Source organism: Neomonachus schauinslandi, chromosome 13, assembly GCF_002201575.2.
Source record: "Neomonachus schauinslandi chromosome 13, ASM220157v2, whole genome shotgun sequence".
In the NCBI taxonomy this organism is placed as follows: domain Eukaryota; kingdom Metazoa; phylum Chordata; class Mammalia; order Carnivora; family Phocidae; genus Neomonachus; species Neomonachus schauinslandi.
The window spans coordinates 89,787,076-89,800,464 of record NC_058415.1 but is presented as its reverse complement, the minus strand read 5'-3'; the positions used below and the strand labels follow the sequence as shown (position 1 = coordinate 89,800,464).

Below are 13,389 nucleotides of genomic sequence, written 5' to 3'. Positions count from 1 at the left end.
GCTTAATTCTGAATACTTGCTTTTAGAGAACAGTGGACATGAGAATAAAAGGTGACTGGGATGAGAAAGGATTGAAAGCTCGTGTCCTATTTGGACTGTTTAGTCCAAAGAAGAAACAGAAAGTTAGATGATGTGTGAAGGAATGCGATGCACAAGAGGAAGTAAGCTTGTTTTGTATTGCTGCAGAAAGCAAACAGACTAGCAGATAGATGATCAAGGTGGCGGATCTTGTCTGAGTGTCAGAAACAGCTTCCTAACCCCTAGAATTTCGTGTCTGAAGGGATGGAGAGCAGTAAAGGGAGGTGTGTAGGCAAGGCCTACTGCAAGGCCACCTGTCAGGGAGCTTATAGTAGGAAGTCTATGCGTGGTGGGAGTGGCCTTTAGGCCTTTTTATGCCCCGAGAATCTGTAGTTCCATAAATCAAGGAACGTCAGCACATTTCATTGTGCCTTGCAAATGATTCAGCAGATCTGGAACTTGACTTTTATCTTTTTCTTTAATCTGAACATTCATAAATTTGGACTTTGTAAGAATAGATTTGTAAAATGGAGGTCAGTACTTACTTTATTAATAGTAAATATTCGAAGTTGGTGTTTATTAAATTATTTAGGTATAGGAGTCCTGTAGTTGTCAGGAACAAACAAGTGTTGTTATTGGTAGGTTAGCCTGAAGCTGACAGTCACAGCCAAAAGCAAGCTGATGTGTAAATGGAATCCGTCATTTCCAGCAAAGGGGGAAATAACATTCCAAGAGAAACCAAAATGCCAGAATAATAAGCCCTGGCTACTCAGGGGAATTTTTTTTATTCATGTGTAAATTGGAAGAGAAGGCCAAAGAAAACAGAATGTTTCTTCAAAGAAAATTGGCTGTTTCTTCTCCTGGGAGAAGTTTGGACATTACACATGTAGCCACATCCATGTTACAGAAATAGCAACAGGCAAGAAAATGCTGAGTGTTGTAGCCTGTAATTGGCGATCAGATGGGGACCTGAAAGGCAAGGAGAGTTGGAAATAATTGTAGTAGAAGTGATGGATGGAGCAGAATTCTCATTTGGAATGGAAACGGGAGTAGGAATCATCTCCAAGCCATCTGAATCTGGGGGAGCAGTGTGAGGGGGAGGATGACAGCGATCCAAGCACTCTGGGGTAGAGCAGTAATGAAGGTTTCTGCTTCCTGGGCATGGGCTGGGCTGCAGCCTCCCATGTGTAGTCACCAACAGGCTTTGTTGGTGGAGAGAGAGGATGCGCTCCCCCCCTCCCCTGTTCTTTTTGTGTAGATGGACATCTAGGAATAAGGATTGACTTAGCATGCACACTTCACAAGGTGGGTTTCTCTTCCCTTAAAAGAGACTCCCATTTGTTCATGTTCAGCCCCACAAAGGTTTCTCCCTTGATCCTTACCCTTATCTTGGTTGAGTTGATGGTGAGGATGGATGGTGAGGTCTAGTGTATGAATGAGCTGAGATTTTTGTGTTTTCTGTTTTGTTTTTTTCTTTTTGGGAAAAAAAAAAGCTGAGTCAAAGAATCTGATTGCAGACCCTAAACTGTTGCTTGACATATGGGGCATAATGATCTCTGCAGGGAGAGATGCAATTCTGTGGGCAGTCAGGCTTCACTCTGAGGTCTGTCTTCATGGACTAATGCATCTCTTGTTGCTCTTGCCTTTTGGGAACAACGCAGCAAGCAGAGGCCACCAAAAGAAAACACCAAGCATCCAGTGAGGCTCCCCCAGCGAAACAGAGGAACGAGGCATCATTTCTCCCGGCCAAGAAAGCTGCTGCTAAAGAAACACAAAGGACTTTTAAGGGGAAGGCACAGAAAACATTTTCTCCGAAGAAATCTTTGGTTGGTGTGAGTGATGGAACCCGAGAACAGAAACCGTGCATTAGGACTTCATCATTATTTAAAAACAACCCTGAAATCCCAGAGCTCCACAGGTATGTTCAGGGGCATGTGCGCTCAGGAATACGAGAAGTTAAGTGTATTCTGCCTTTTTCTCTGTCAATTGGAACTGATACCTGGGTTTTCTTCATCATTTGCAGACCTGTAGTAAAGCAGGTGCAAGAAAAAGTGTTCACTTCAGATGCTTTTCATGAACTGGACCTCCACCCACATTTAGTAAGTATCTCTCAGTATCTTGTGCGGTTGGTTTTTTCAGTGTGGTTAATTTCTTGGGAATGTCTGGGAAATGACAGTTTTAGGAAGAAAAATCAAAGAATGGTTATTTCTGCTCCAAATTAACCTGAGTGAAATCAGATCGATAAGATGCTCTTCTAGGACAATCCCAGTGAGCCTAGGTTACTGTTCACTGTCCTTACCTCCATCCCCACCCCCTTTTTAAAGAACTAAACACTTTCCTAACCTAATTCAAATTAGGCCTGGGGCTCCACTTATTGGACTCTAGGACAAGCTCCTAATTAGTGGGTAAATGAGGGCGCCTGGGTGGCTCAGTTGGTTAAGCGACTGCCTTCGGCTCAGGTCATGATCCCGGAGTCCCTGGATCGAGTCCCGCATCGGGCTCCCTGCTCGGCAGGGAGTCTGCTTCTCCCTCTGACCCTCCCCCCTCTCATGTGCTCTCTCTCATATTCTCTCTCTCTCAAATAAATAAATAAAAAATCTTTAAAAAAAAAAAATTAGTGGGTAGATGGGACGTGGAGGCTGATCTGGGTGGCAGGGCTCACAGTGACCATAGGAGAGGAAACTGAGCTGGCATCTTCATATCAAGGGTAGTCTGTCGTTAAATTGAATGAAGACGTTCTACAAACAAATGGATTTTTTTTTGTTTTTTTTTACTGTGAATGAAGTTTCCACTCTTATTTATGAGTAAGAGAAAAATGCATTAACTTTCGGGGAGTCTGGATTTCCTTTGCTCCTATGGTCACAGCTCACTCCTTTAGGGTTGCTTACATAAGCTGTTTTCTTACCTATGGGTTTGAGCAGGGACATCGAGCAGGTTTGAGCTGTGGACATTTGGGGATGGATAACTCTTTGTCATGGGCACCGTCCTGTGCATGGTAGGATGTTCAGCAGCACTCCATGACTACTCACTTGATACCAGTGGCATCCCCTGCCCTGCTTGGGACAACAAAAATTGCTTTAGACATTGCCGTGTGTGTGTGTCTGTGTGTAGGGGGGCGGGGGGGGGATGGTGGGTAGAACCACCCCCAGGTAATACTCACTGGTTGGAAGAACTTCAACATGGCCATCGGTTTTATCCCAGTATCTTCTCCTTCTTTGCATCCTCATTTGCATTAAATTTATTTGTGCCAAAAAATCGGTAGTTAAAAATATTTATTTTGTGTGTTCTCTTTTAGATTTCCACAATAAATACGGTCTTAAACATGACTAGTATGACCAGGTAAGCGTTCCAGACCAGTGTTGCTTTTGTTAAGACTTGAATGGGTATGACCAGTGAAATTTGAATTATCTGTGGAGCACAGAGCAAATTTGTGTCTTCATACTAGAGAACACTGCCAGATTGTTGCCCATCCAGGGCTTGACACATCACTTAACCCCCCAGTTCCCCCACTTGTTAAGTGGAGAGACTGAGTCCTCAAGTACTTCTGTTGTCAGCTCTGAACCGGTGATCCCGCTGCTGTCCATGCTACCCTGAAGATAATATGTCCACAGTATAGAATTTATCTGGTCATTTTTTAGTAGTAAGAATTAGAGGCAAACAAAAAGATTGGAGTAAATACTTGGTCAGATATAATGGGATATTGAAAAAAATTTTTTTGAATGTTTAATAGTAATAACTCTTGGAAAATAGAATAGTAAAAGGTGTAGAGAAGAGATGAACTTCCTTTTTGTGAGTATGTATGCTTTATATTTTACATTTTACTAATCGTCACATTTTACTTATAGGTACAAGGTAATAAGAGTCTTGAAGAATAAAAGGAGGACCCCCCCTTGCCCATTTTTTTGGTTCAGTTTCATCAACCAAATTTAAATGAATTCTGTGCCCTTTTTGTTTGTTTTTAAATACATATGTGGACACACGTCTTAGTGTGTGTATGATAGTCACACCTCGGTTTTTTGGAGACTGGGAAGCAGCTCCAGGCTATCTGGATGGCTCACAAGCTTCCTGGTACTCTCTTGCTTGCATGGGAATCTTTCTGTCCCGTCTTGTTGTGTCTCCCTGCCCGTCACGGGAGGCCGTGGGGTGGGGCGAGGTGTGTGGTATGCTCTCGTGGGAGCTCCAGCTTGTCATCATGCCTGTGACGTTTTTCTTTTTAATCTGTTTGCTAGAGCCGCCAATACCTGGCTTGCCTCAGCATTTTCAGCTGAGTTCCAGAAATTTAACTGAGGTTTTATCCCTTCAGTCATCAAAAGTTTCTCAGCATCTTCGCTTGAATGTTTAGGTGACTTCTGAGGTAGCAGTTGGCAGATGCAGCAAAGCATGGGGGCGGGTGTGATTTGTGTATCCTGCATCTCTGCCTGTAAACGGGAGAGGGTAAAATATTATAGTGCAGCATGTGTTCTTTCTTTTGTGTGGCCCAAGCGTTCAGAAGCAAAGTATTCCTGCGTTGCTGGAAGGCAGAGATGCTCTGGTGAGATCGCAGACGGGCTCAGGTCAGTCGTCACTTAACTTCTGCCCCCTTTCCCCCAATACCCAGGCCACACTCACATAGTAGGTTCCATAGTAAAGTGTCTGTCTGTGGCGGCAGTGGCTTTGTTTTGTTGGGGGAAGGAGGGAGGCCGTGCCTGCTCTTGATGAGAACCCCGAATTTGTTCCCCTAGGGAAAGGCAGGGGTGGTTGGTGGTGCTGTGGTCAGGAACGATTGGGAGGTGGTCAGCCTCTGTCAGGGCTCTGCCCAGTCCCCCCGTCTGTGGCCTGAGCTGCCCTCCTCACTCCGGTGGGGGATGAATATTTCTGATACTAAAGCACAGCTCTGGCATGAGCACACACTGCTTGGATGCCAGTTGTTTTGCTCTAATACGGAACACAGGTTTTGCATGTTCCAAAATTGTCTGTAGACTTGTTCTTCTGCCCCTCTTGTGCCCGGAATGGCAGGTTGGCTTTTCACCACGCCTCCCAGCTCAGCCACCGTTCAGGTGGGTGGAAACCCGAAGCTTTTGCTTCGTGGTTTCTCCACGGTCTTTAGAGGCTGGCTCACGGTTCAGGCTCCTAAGCATATCAGCGCCGTGCAGGTCGTTCACTTAGCCGTAAAGCTCATTTGCATGGTTAAGGAGGACTTTCAAGTTTTCTAGCTTTGAGGGGTAGTCCTCAAGTTGAGCTTTTATGTAACTTGGGAAATGTGTCATTGTCTCCCTTGTTAGCTGGATAAAGGAGCTGAAGCTGCAGGTTTTTTGGGAAATACTGGATTTACAAACAAAATTGGGGGTTGTGGCAGACGGGCAAATTCTGTTTTCGCCTCTCTTGGATGTAGGATGTGCGCTTTTCCTGTCCCCAGAGTTGAGTGCTACCCAGAGGTAGCAGAGCCCAATTTCTTTAATGTCTTTGCTTTTCTTACATCTGTAGGGTCTGTGATTTTAATTGCTTTTGTACTTTTTTAAAAGGTAAAACTCTTGCCTACTGCATCCCTATGGTCCAGTCTCTTCAAGCAATGAAATCAAAAATACAGGTGAGTATGGTGTTTTCCTGTTATTGCTCATAGTGCATAAGCAACATTGAATTGAACCAAAGCAGTAATTCTGGGACCGAAAGAATGTTTCCATTTAGCATTATTTTCTTCTTTTTGATTCATTTATTACATAAACACGTTGCATCTGAGGACTGTGCCCAGAGTAGAATAGAATAAGTTTATTTTGTAATCATCATGGCAGGTCTAATAGGAAACATTTGTAAATACATGTTCCTCGTGTCAGACGTTGTGCTGGATTCTTTGCCTGTGTTGTATATTCTTGAATCTTAAACCCCACCCCCGACCCAGTGAGTTACAGGTATTACTCTTACCCTAAGTTTACAGAAAGAAATGGAAGCTTGGGGAGCAGTGGTGGAATACTTGTCTTTAGTTGGGAAACACATTTAGTTAGTGCCTGGGCCAGAGGGGCCAAAATTGGGTTCCCCGGGTCCTGTAGGAGGCACGTTAACTGCCAGGCTCCAGAGGCGCAGGCATCATCTGAAGACCCAGCCCAGGGTCCCACAGATACGTCCCGGTTATCCTCAGTGGAGAGGACGTGGTGAGATCTGAAATAGGAAGTGAGGTGGGTGCACAAGCAGAGGAGAGGAGCTAATTGGTTACTTCTTTTTTCTCATTTTGGACAGACAGAATTAGGCATGTGTCCACCCTACTTGATACTGAGTGACAAGCAAGTAGTGCTAGCATTGGATAATAGCCCACAGGCTAAAACAAACATCCATGAGTACAAACTGATAGAAACAAATTATTGAGTAAATAGATAAGCAGATGGGAGAAGGACAGACCCTCTGCACAGTAGAATTCCAGCGGAGAAACATAGAAGTGATGGAGTAGAGCATCACCGTCTGGCCACTGCCTTAGTAATACTGTGTCACACGTCACAGATGCTGAAATGAGGGGATGAAAGTCTGATGAAAAATGGGATATTTACCTAGTTAGTCTCAAAGATCTCCCTACAAGATATGTCTTAATCACAAAGGGCAAAACAGTCACTTTATGATGGGGAGCCTGCCTGGCTGCTACCACCTTACCCAGGCGATCAGCGTGGGCATCCCCAGTGCTGGGACGTGTCAGCCTCATGCACCTCCAGATAGGTGCCCAGAGGACCCAGCGCCACTTCTGTGGTTGTCCTGCCCCAAAGGTGTCACCCGGATTTAATCCTGAGCAAATATCAGACAAACGCAAATCTAGAGACCTTCTCCAAAGCAACTGGCCGATACTGTTCGAAAGTATTAAGGTCATCCAAAACAGAAATGCTGAAGAACTACCCCAGGTTAAAAGAGACGAAGGAGGCGTGACAGTTCAGTGTGACACGTGGCCCTAAACTGGGTCCTGTCTGGGGAGGGGACGCTGCAAGGTCAGTCAGTGAAGTCAGAATACGGGCCGCAGATTAATTCAGAGTTTCACGTCAGTACTGATTCCCTGGTTTTGATCATCGTACTGGGATTTTGAGAATTAATAACCATATAAGGAAGCTGGGAGAAGGGTATAAGAGAGTTCTTTCTACTATTTGTGTAATTTTTTTGTAAGCCTAAATTTATTTTGAAATGAGTTTTTAAATTGTACTTTAACTTTATTTAAATAATTTTAAATTAATAAAATCCTACACAACATCCAAGTGATGGAACCTTACATAGACATGAAAAGTGGTATTTTTTTCAATATCTCTTTGTGAACTTGACAAGTCTTCTTGCATATGAAATTGAAAAAAGGTAGGGTACAAAACAGTATGTACAGTTTGATCTGATTTCATAAATAATACTCTGTGTGTGTGTGTGTGTGTGTGCATAAAAAGACAAGAAAGAAACTATTAATACTGGTTTCCTCTGAGTTGGAGAAGTAAGGAATTTATTTCCTACAGGTGACTGATTTTTTTTTCCCATTGGGCACTTTTCAGTAAGATAATTCATATAAAGGATTTAGCATTGTACTGGTACCTCGCTAGAGGAGAGAGGCCAGGTATTGCAATAATGTGGGAAAGTCTTATCCATTTATAAATTCTAGGAGAATTTCTTGCCAGCAGTGGATTTTTGGTTTTTTTGGTTTTTTGTAAGGTTGGAGAGTTGGGGAATATTTGAGCTGGCATGGGTCCTGTAGTTCCAGCCCAATTGTCTCATTTCATAGGTCGGTGACCTGAGGACAGGAGAGATTAGAGTATGTACCTAAGGGAGACCATGTGATGGGCAGCTCTGCTCAAAGCCTGGGTGCGAGTGTGTCTTTAGGCAAAGCTTTTCATCCCTCTGTGCCTCAGTGACTTCACCTGTTGTGCGTGTCTCCCAGGGTAACCCTGAGGCTCCTGAGCTAATGCACGTGGAGCGTGGAGAGCTGGTGTCCAGCTTTAGTAACAGTATCTGCTCATGAAGCGGTAGTTGTCACCGTCCACAACATGGGCATGTGGCTAGTTTGAAAGGCAACGATTTGATTTGCTTATATCTAGATATGTTCACCAGCCATGTTGTCATTTTTATTTATTCCATCTATTTCAAAGATTGAAATATTCTGTAAAAAGAGTTTTCTAAGTCCAAATTTAGTTCATTTATTTCAAGTAATATTCAATAGAGGCCCTTGGAGTTCATTGTAAAATGATTTGACCTGTAAAAAACCTATCTGGAGGGAGCAGCAAACTCAAGGCACCCAGCAGAGTCGTAAATTACTTTGGTGTTGGAATGGGAACGGATTGCTTTTCTGTGTTTTCACTCTTTCAGTTATTTGGGCTCTGATTTTTTTTAACAACACATCCATCCTTCTTTACTCACTTCTGCCCTGCGAGGAATTGATTTTTCTTTCTTCTTCTCTGTGTAGTAACACCTTTTGAAATGTCAGAATCTCCTAACGTCACACTGTGGCACGTTGATACTGTTGTACGAACATGTTTACCATTCCTCGCCTGGGCCTCGCAGACTTGATGTCGAGTACAGACGGCTCTAGTTTGAATTCCAAATCCTTTTCTCCTTGTGTGTAAATGTTTCCTATGCAAAACATGAAAACCATGCTTGTAATTGAATCTGCTCTAAACCTGCACTTAGCCTCTGCACCAACATTGTTTTGATTAATTCCTAAGTGTCTGTGAGCACTTTAGAGATGCAAGACACCACTGACTTTGAGACCTTTATCGGGTTACTTTTTTTGTTTTCTCTTACTATTTTTGTTATTATTTTTTTAGGTATAATGTATATGTTAAAAAATTAAAAAGAGTACCAAACAGTACATGGTGGGAAGTAAGTCTTATACCCCCTCTCCCCTACGTGGCACAGCTCTCTCGGGGTGTGGGGTGCCAGGTCCTCCTGGGGCTCATCTCTGCAGAGAGAGCAAGTGTGAGCATACAGAGTTCCCTTCCCCCTTTAGCTTCTGTGTGTTTGTTTTTCTATTGTGTTTGGTTTGATACACAAGTGGTTGCTTGCTGTGCGTGATGTTTTGTACCTTGCTTTTGTTCGCTTGGTATGTTTGGGGATAGTTTCTTAGCAGTGCCCTGCACATCTGCCTTGCTTTTTTAATGGCCGCCTAGTATCCTGCTGCCTGTCGCCACCATAAGTTACCGTATCAGTCCCTCGTTGGTAGAATTTACGTTATGTCAGTATTTTGCTACAAACAAGGCTCTTCTACATACTGCAGTCTGTAAAATGTTTTATTTTTTATGCGTACTTATGGGTGCGTCTTTTAGAGAAATCCCCAGAAGTGGAAGTGGCATGTTTATTTGGTAGATGACACCGCAGTTGAACGTACAGTGGGTGAAGCCACGGTGCGCTCCCCACAGCAGGGCACCCAGGAGCCCCTGCTCGCCCGCGCCCTCATGACACTGCCAGCTGTGTTGGTTTTGCTCATTTGACAGACGGTGGAGTTGAACATCTCACATGTGTGAAAGCCATGTTTTGAATTCTTATTTCCAGAAATTGGCTATTTACGTTCTTTCTCCATTTTTCTACTTAAGTTGTTGTGGTCTTTTTTATTTTTATTTTTTATTTGAATCACAGACCTTTGTAAACTAAGGAAATTGGGCCTTTCTCTTATGTGTGGCGTGTTTTCCCTTCATTTTGTCATTTATACTTGATTTCGTTTAGGTATTATTTTCCCATTCTGAAGTTAACAATTTTTACATAATAGAATTTATTAGTGTTTTCTTTTATAGTTTCTGAGTTTTATGTCATCTGTACAAAGGCTGACTTGATTCCACCTTGACTTTTCTGACTTTGTTCTTGAAGACTGAATAATTTATCTTTTCCCTACTGACACAAAATTATTTCCTGTAATTCTGTGCATACTTGATTCTGTTCTACTTGCTGTTGTAATCTCAATTTATATGCCAGTATCAATTTTTTTAAATTACGGTAGTTTTAAATTGTTTTAACATCTGGTGTTTTTCAGACATATTTTGGTTATTCTTCATAGGAACTTTGAAATCAGCTTGTCTGAATATAAGTATTGTATATGTTGTGTGCATATATGCATATTTGTGGCAGTTCTGTTAGGTTTGCATTACATTTGTGGGTTGACTTAGGGTTAGTGTATTTGTAATATGGAGGCATCGTATCTAAGAATAGGATACATTTTCCCATTTATTCAAATTTTATTTTATCCTCCTCAGAAGTGTTTTAAAATGTCTGTCATACAGATTTTGAACATTTTTTGTCAAGCTTCTTGTTGCTGCTCTGCTGTGATTTTTTTCCCCCCTTCCATTGTGTTTTGTAACTTTTTTACATCAGAAGGCTGTAGATCGTGTATATTAATTTTGCATTCAGCTACTCCACTGAGTTGTCTTTTTTGTAGTAGATTTTCAATTGATTCTCTTCAGGTTGGTTTTTTTTGTTTTGTTTTGTTTTTAAGGGTAAAATACCATCTGCTAACAATGACAGGTTTACCTCTTACTTTCCAGATTTATACATATTTCTTTCTCTTGTCTGATTGCATGGGCTGGAACCTTTAGAACAAGGTTGCATAATAATAAGGGTAGTGGGCATCGGAGTCCCTTTCTTAATGAGACTGCTGCTGATGTGTGCAAGTGGCCACCCTCAAGTTCTGTCCACCTGGAGGCCTGTGACCTTCATCCATCCTCACATCATTTCTTTCCTTCTGTGTCGATAGCGCAGTGACGGCCCCTATGCCCTGGTACTGGTGCCGACAAGAGAGGTAAGCAGTCTCATCTTCGGGATGGGTTTTAAGCAGGTACTTTCCTCTTGGAAGTAAGATCCTTTTGAATTTAAAAGTGGGTTTTACCATTTTTCTCCCTGCTGCACCCTTACCTTTGCCTGGGGCCATCCTTTTGGTTCCCATCAAGAAGAAAAATTCAGGTACTCTTTTTGAAAGTCATAAGCTAAGTCTGGAAAAGCATTTCCTTATTGTCTAAAAACTAATGACACTATAAATTTCTGTACTTTTAAAAGGAATTAAAATAATTACATTTTCTACTTTTTTGGTTTGTTTTATAACTTAATTAAAAATTAGAGCAGTCGACCCTGAAATACTTTTTTTTTAAAGAGGCTACTGTACCAAAAATTTTACTTGTTCTTCAGAGTTAAGCTTCTTGACATTTTTCTTCTTTCTTGGTGGAAATCTCTTCTATCTGATCTATTTTATTTGCCTAGAGAGGCAAGTTTAGATTATGGTTTCTGTTTTCTATATCAAGTGCTAATCACTTCCTTGCAGAGAGTTGGTCATGGAGACGGAGGTCTCTCCTTGGCCTGTCATACAGCCTGCAGTACCCTCGCTCGGCTCAGTCCTGTGAAGGAGCAGGCGTGAAGCTATTTAAATTTTTACAGCAGCAAACTTGCTGCTTCCCTAAGATGCATCATGAATACTAAGCATATGGAAGCTATATACATATCTTTGGATAAAGGGATTATGTTGAGGCTTCTTGATAGTTGTTAATGGTTATAACCTACATTAATTTTCACTTTCTCTGGTTTCCACTGGGCTTGTTGGATTTTGTTCCTTTAATAAACTTGGGGAGTAACCACCTCTCAGTGCTCTATTTGGCATATTCGAAGGGTACCTCCTACAACCTTGAAAGCAATGTGCCCAGAGGCTAGCCTGTTGACCGCTATTCCAGGTTACTCCCTCCTGCATATTCTGTTCTCTGTCTTCCTGAGGGGGAGACACATTCAGGGTGATGCTGTTCCGCTTCTCCATCCGTGTGCGCTGTAGACTTGTACTTCTCTGTGTGGCACTCTGGGAATTTGAGCCAGCAGAGGGAGCACAAGACACTATTTTTGTACACGTCCAAGGAGTGGACGCAGGCTCTCTGTCCACAGTCTCCAAACTGGCAGGTTCCGGAAAGAGTGTAAGAACAAAGTGTATTGTTCTGAGTAGATGCTGTCTATCAGATTTTGTTTTTCTTAAATCTTAACTTAAGGTCTGAGTTGGAATCCTAATCACTTTACATTGTCTAAAGGTTTTTAAAAGGTTGGGGCTGAGGTAGGGCCGGGGGCGGGGGGGGGGGGGGGGCGGGTGGGAACAACCTCGTTCATTACCTGTAACTTTTCACTCTTCACAGCTGGCTCTGCAAAGCTTTGACACTGTCCAGATACTGCTTAAGGTAAGGTCAGCCATGACTTCAGTTTTATCTTTGTTTTCCTTGACTTTTTGAGAAAAGACAAGTCTACCAGTCTTAGCGTCATCTTCAAAAGGCAAGGAATTATTTCAGTTTTTCTGGATTCCCTGGGTTTCTCTGCTCTGCCCAGGTATAATTTGTAGGATTTTACTGATCTAGACTTTACTAACTGCTGATTTCTAGCTTAGTTGACTAGTGTTTCCTGTTGCCTATAGTCCTGTACTTTGTTCACCATAGTCCCTGGCAAGCCACACGTGGAGACTCACAGGGACAACCACGAAGTGATCACATGGAAAGCTACGGGAAAGCCACACGTAGGGTTTAAGAAAGAAGCGAGAGAGGGCTTCAGAGCCAAAGCCTGCCAGCCTACCAAATTAGATCGAGAATTGATCTTTCTTTTATCAGGGGTGGGGAGTAAGGAAGGTTTGTGCTTGGGTTTTATTATACCCAGAAAGGTAAAAGGCAGTAGACTTAGGGAAATGTGTTTTCAACTCAGGCTCCATGGGGAAAGGCAGAGAAGCTACGGGAATCATTTAGGAAGCTCCCATTTCTCTCGCTGTGCTAGAAGCTGTAGAGCTGTGATTTAAGTGACTGCTGCTAGTATCCATAGCAGGGGTGATGTCTAGGAATTGTGTCTGCACAGTCACCCCTCCTACAATGAGAAGCCTGGGTCTTCCCTTCCACCTTCTCTAAGGAAAAAGAATTTGGAATCAGTCTCTGTCTTCAGTAAAGGGGGCTTTGATGGGGCACCTGGGTGGCTCAGTTCATTAAGTGTCTGCCTTTGGCTCAGGTCATGATCCCAGGGTCCTGGGATTGAGCCCCGCATCAGGTTCCCTGCTCCGCGGGGAGTCTGCTTCTCCCTCTCCCATTCCCTGCCCCCCACCTTGTGCTTTCTGGCTCTCTCTGTCAAATAAATAAATCCAATCTTTAAAAGGGGGGGGGGCTTTGCACTCATTTTCGTCTGATATCATTCTGTAGCCATTTACCTGGATTGTGCCTGGAGTGTTGATGGGAGGAGAGAGAAGGAAATCAGAAAAGGCCAGGTATGGGGACCTTTGTTTGTTATCCATTCCTGTTTGGATCTGTCTGTTCTGCCTTCCTATTCAATCAGATTTGGTCCTTCTAAACCTGGACAGAGCGTTATCTCAAACTGTGCTTCAGAGTCCCAGAGCGTAGGGACAGATTGAGGCAGCAGGGAGCGGTCACCTCTTGACGGTGTTGTCTTAAGAAATACTGATGAACC

The 13,389-nt window shown here is 43.0% G+C and overlaps 1 protein-coding gene across 1 annotated transcript in view; it reads left to right on the top strand.

Moving 5' to 3' along the window:
* The window catches only part of DDX31 (DEAD-box helicase 31), a 67,583-nt gene that overhangs the window by 3,145 nt on the left and 51,049 nt on the right, over positions 1 to 13,389 (top strand). The window contains exons 2-9 of the mRNA XM_021691554.2: positions 1,680 to 1,936; positions 2,042 to 2,117; positions 3,314 to 3,357; positions 4,501 to 4,571; positions 5,520 to 5,584; positions 10,682 to 10,726; positions 12,090 to 12,131; positions 13,125 to 13,189. Coding sequence (XP_021547229.2) covers positions 1,680 to 1,936; positions 2,042 to 2,117; positions 3,314 to 3,357; positions 4,501 to 4,571; positions 5,520 to 5,584; positions 10,682 to 10,726; positions 12,090 to 12,131; positions 13,125 to 13,189 — 665 coding nt within the window. The remainder of the gene's footprint in view (positions 1 to 1,679; positions 1,937 to 2,041; positions 2,118 to 3,313; positions 3,358 to 4,500; positions 4,572 to 5,519; positions 5,585 to 10,681; positions 10,727 to 12,089; positions 12,132 to 13,124; positions 13,190 to 13,389) is intronic.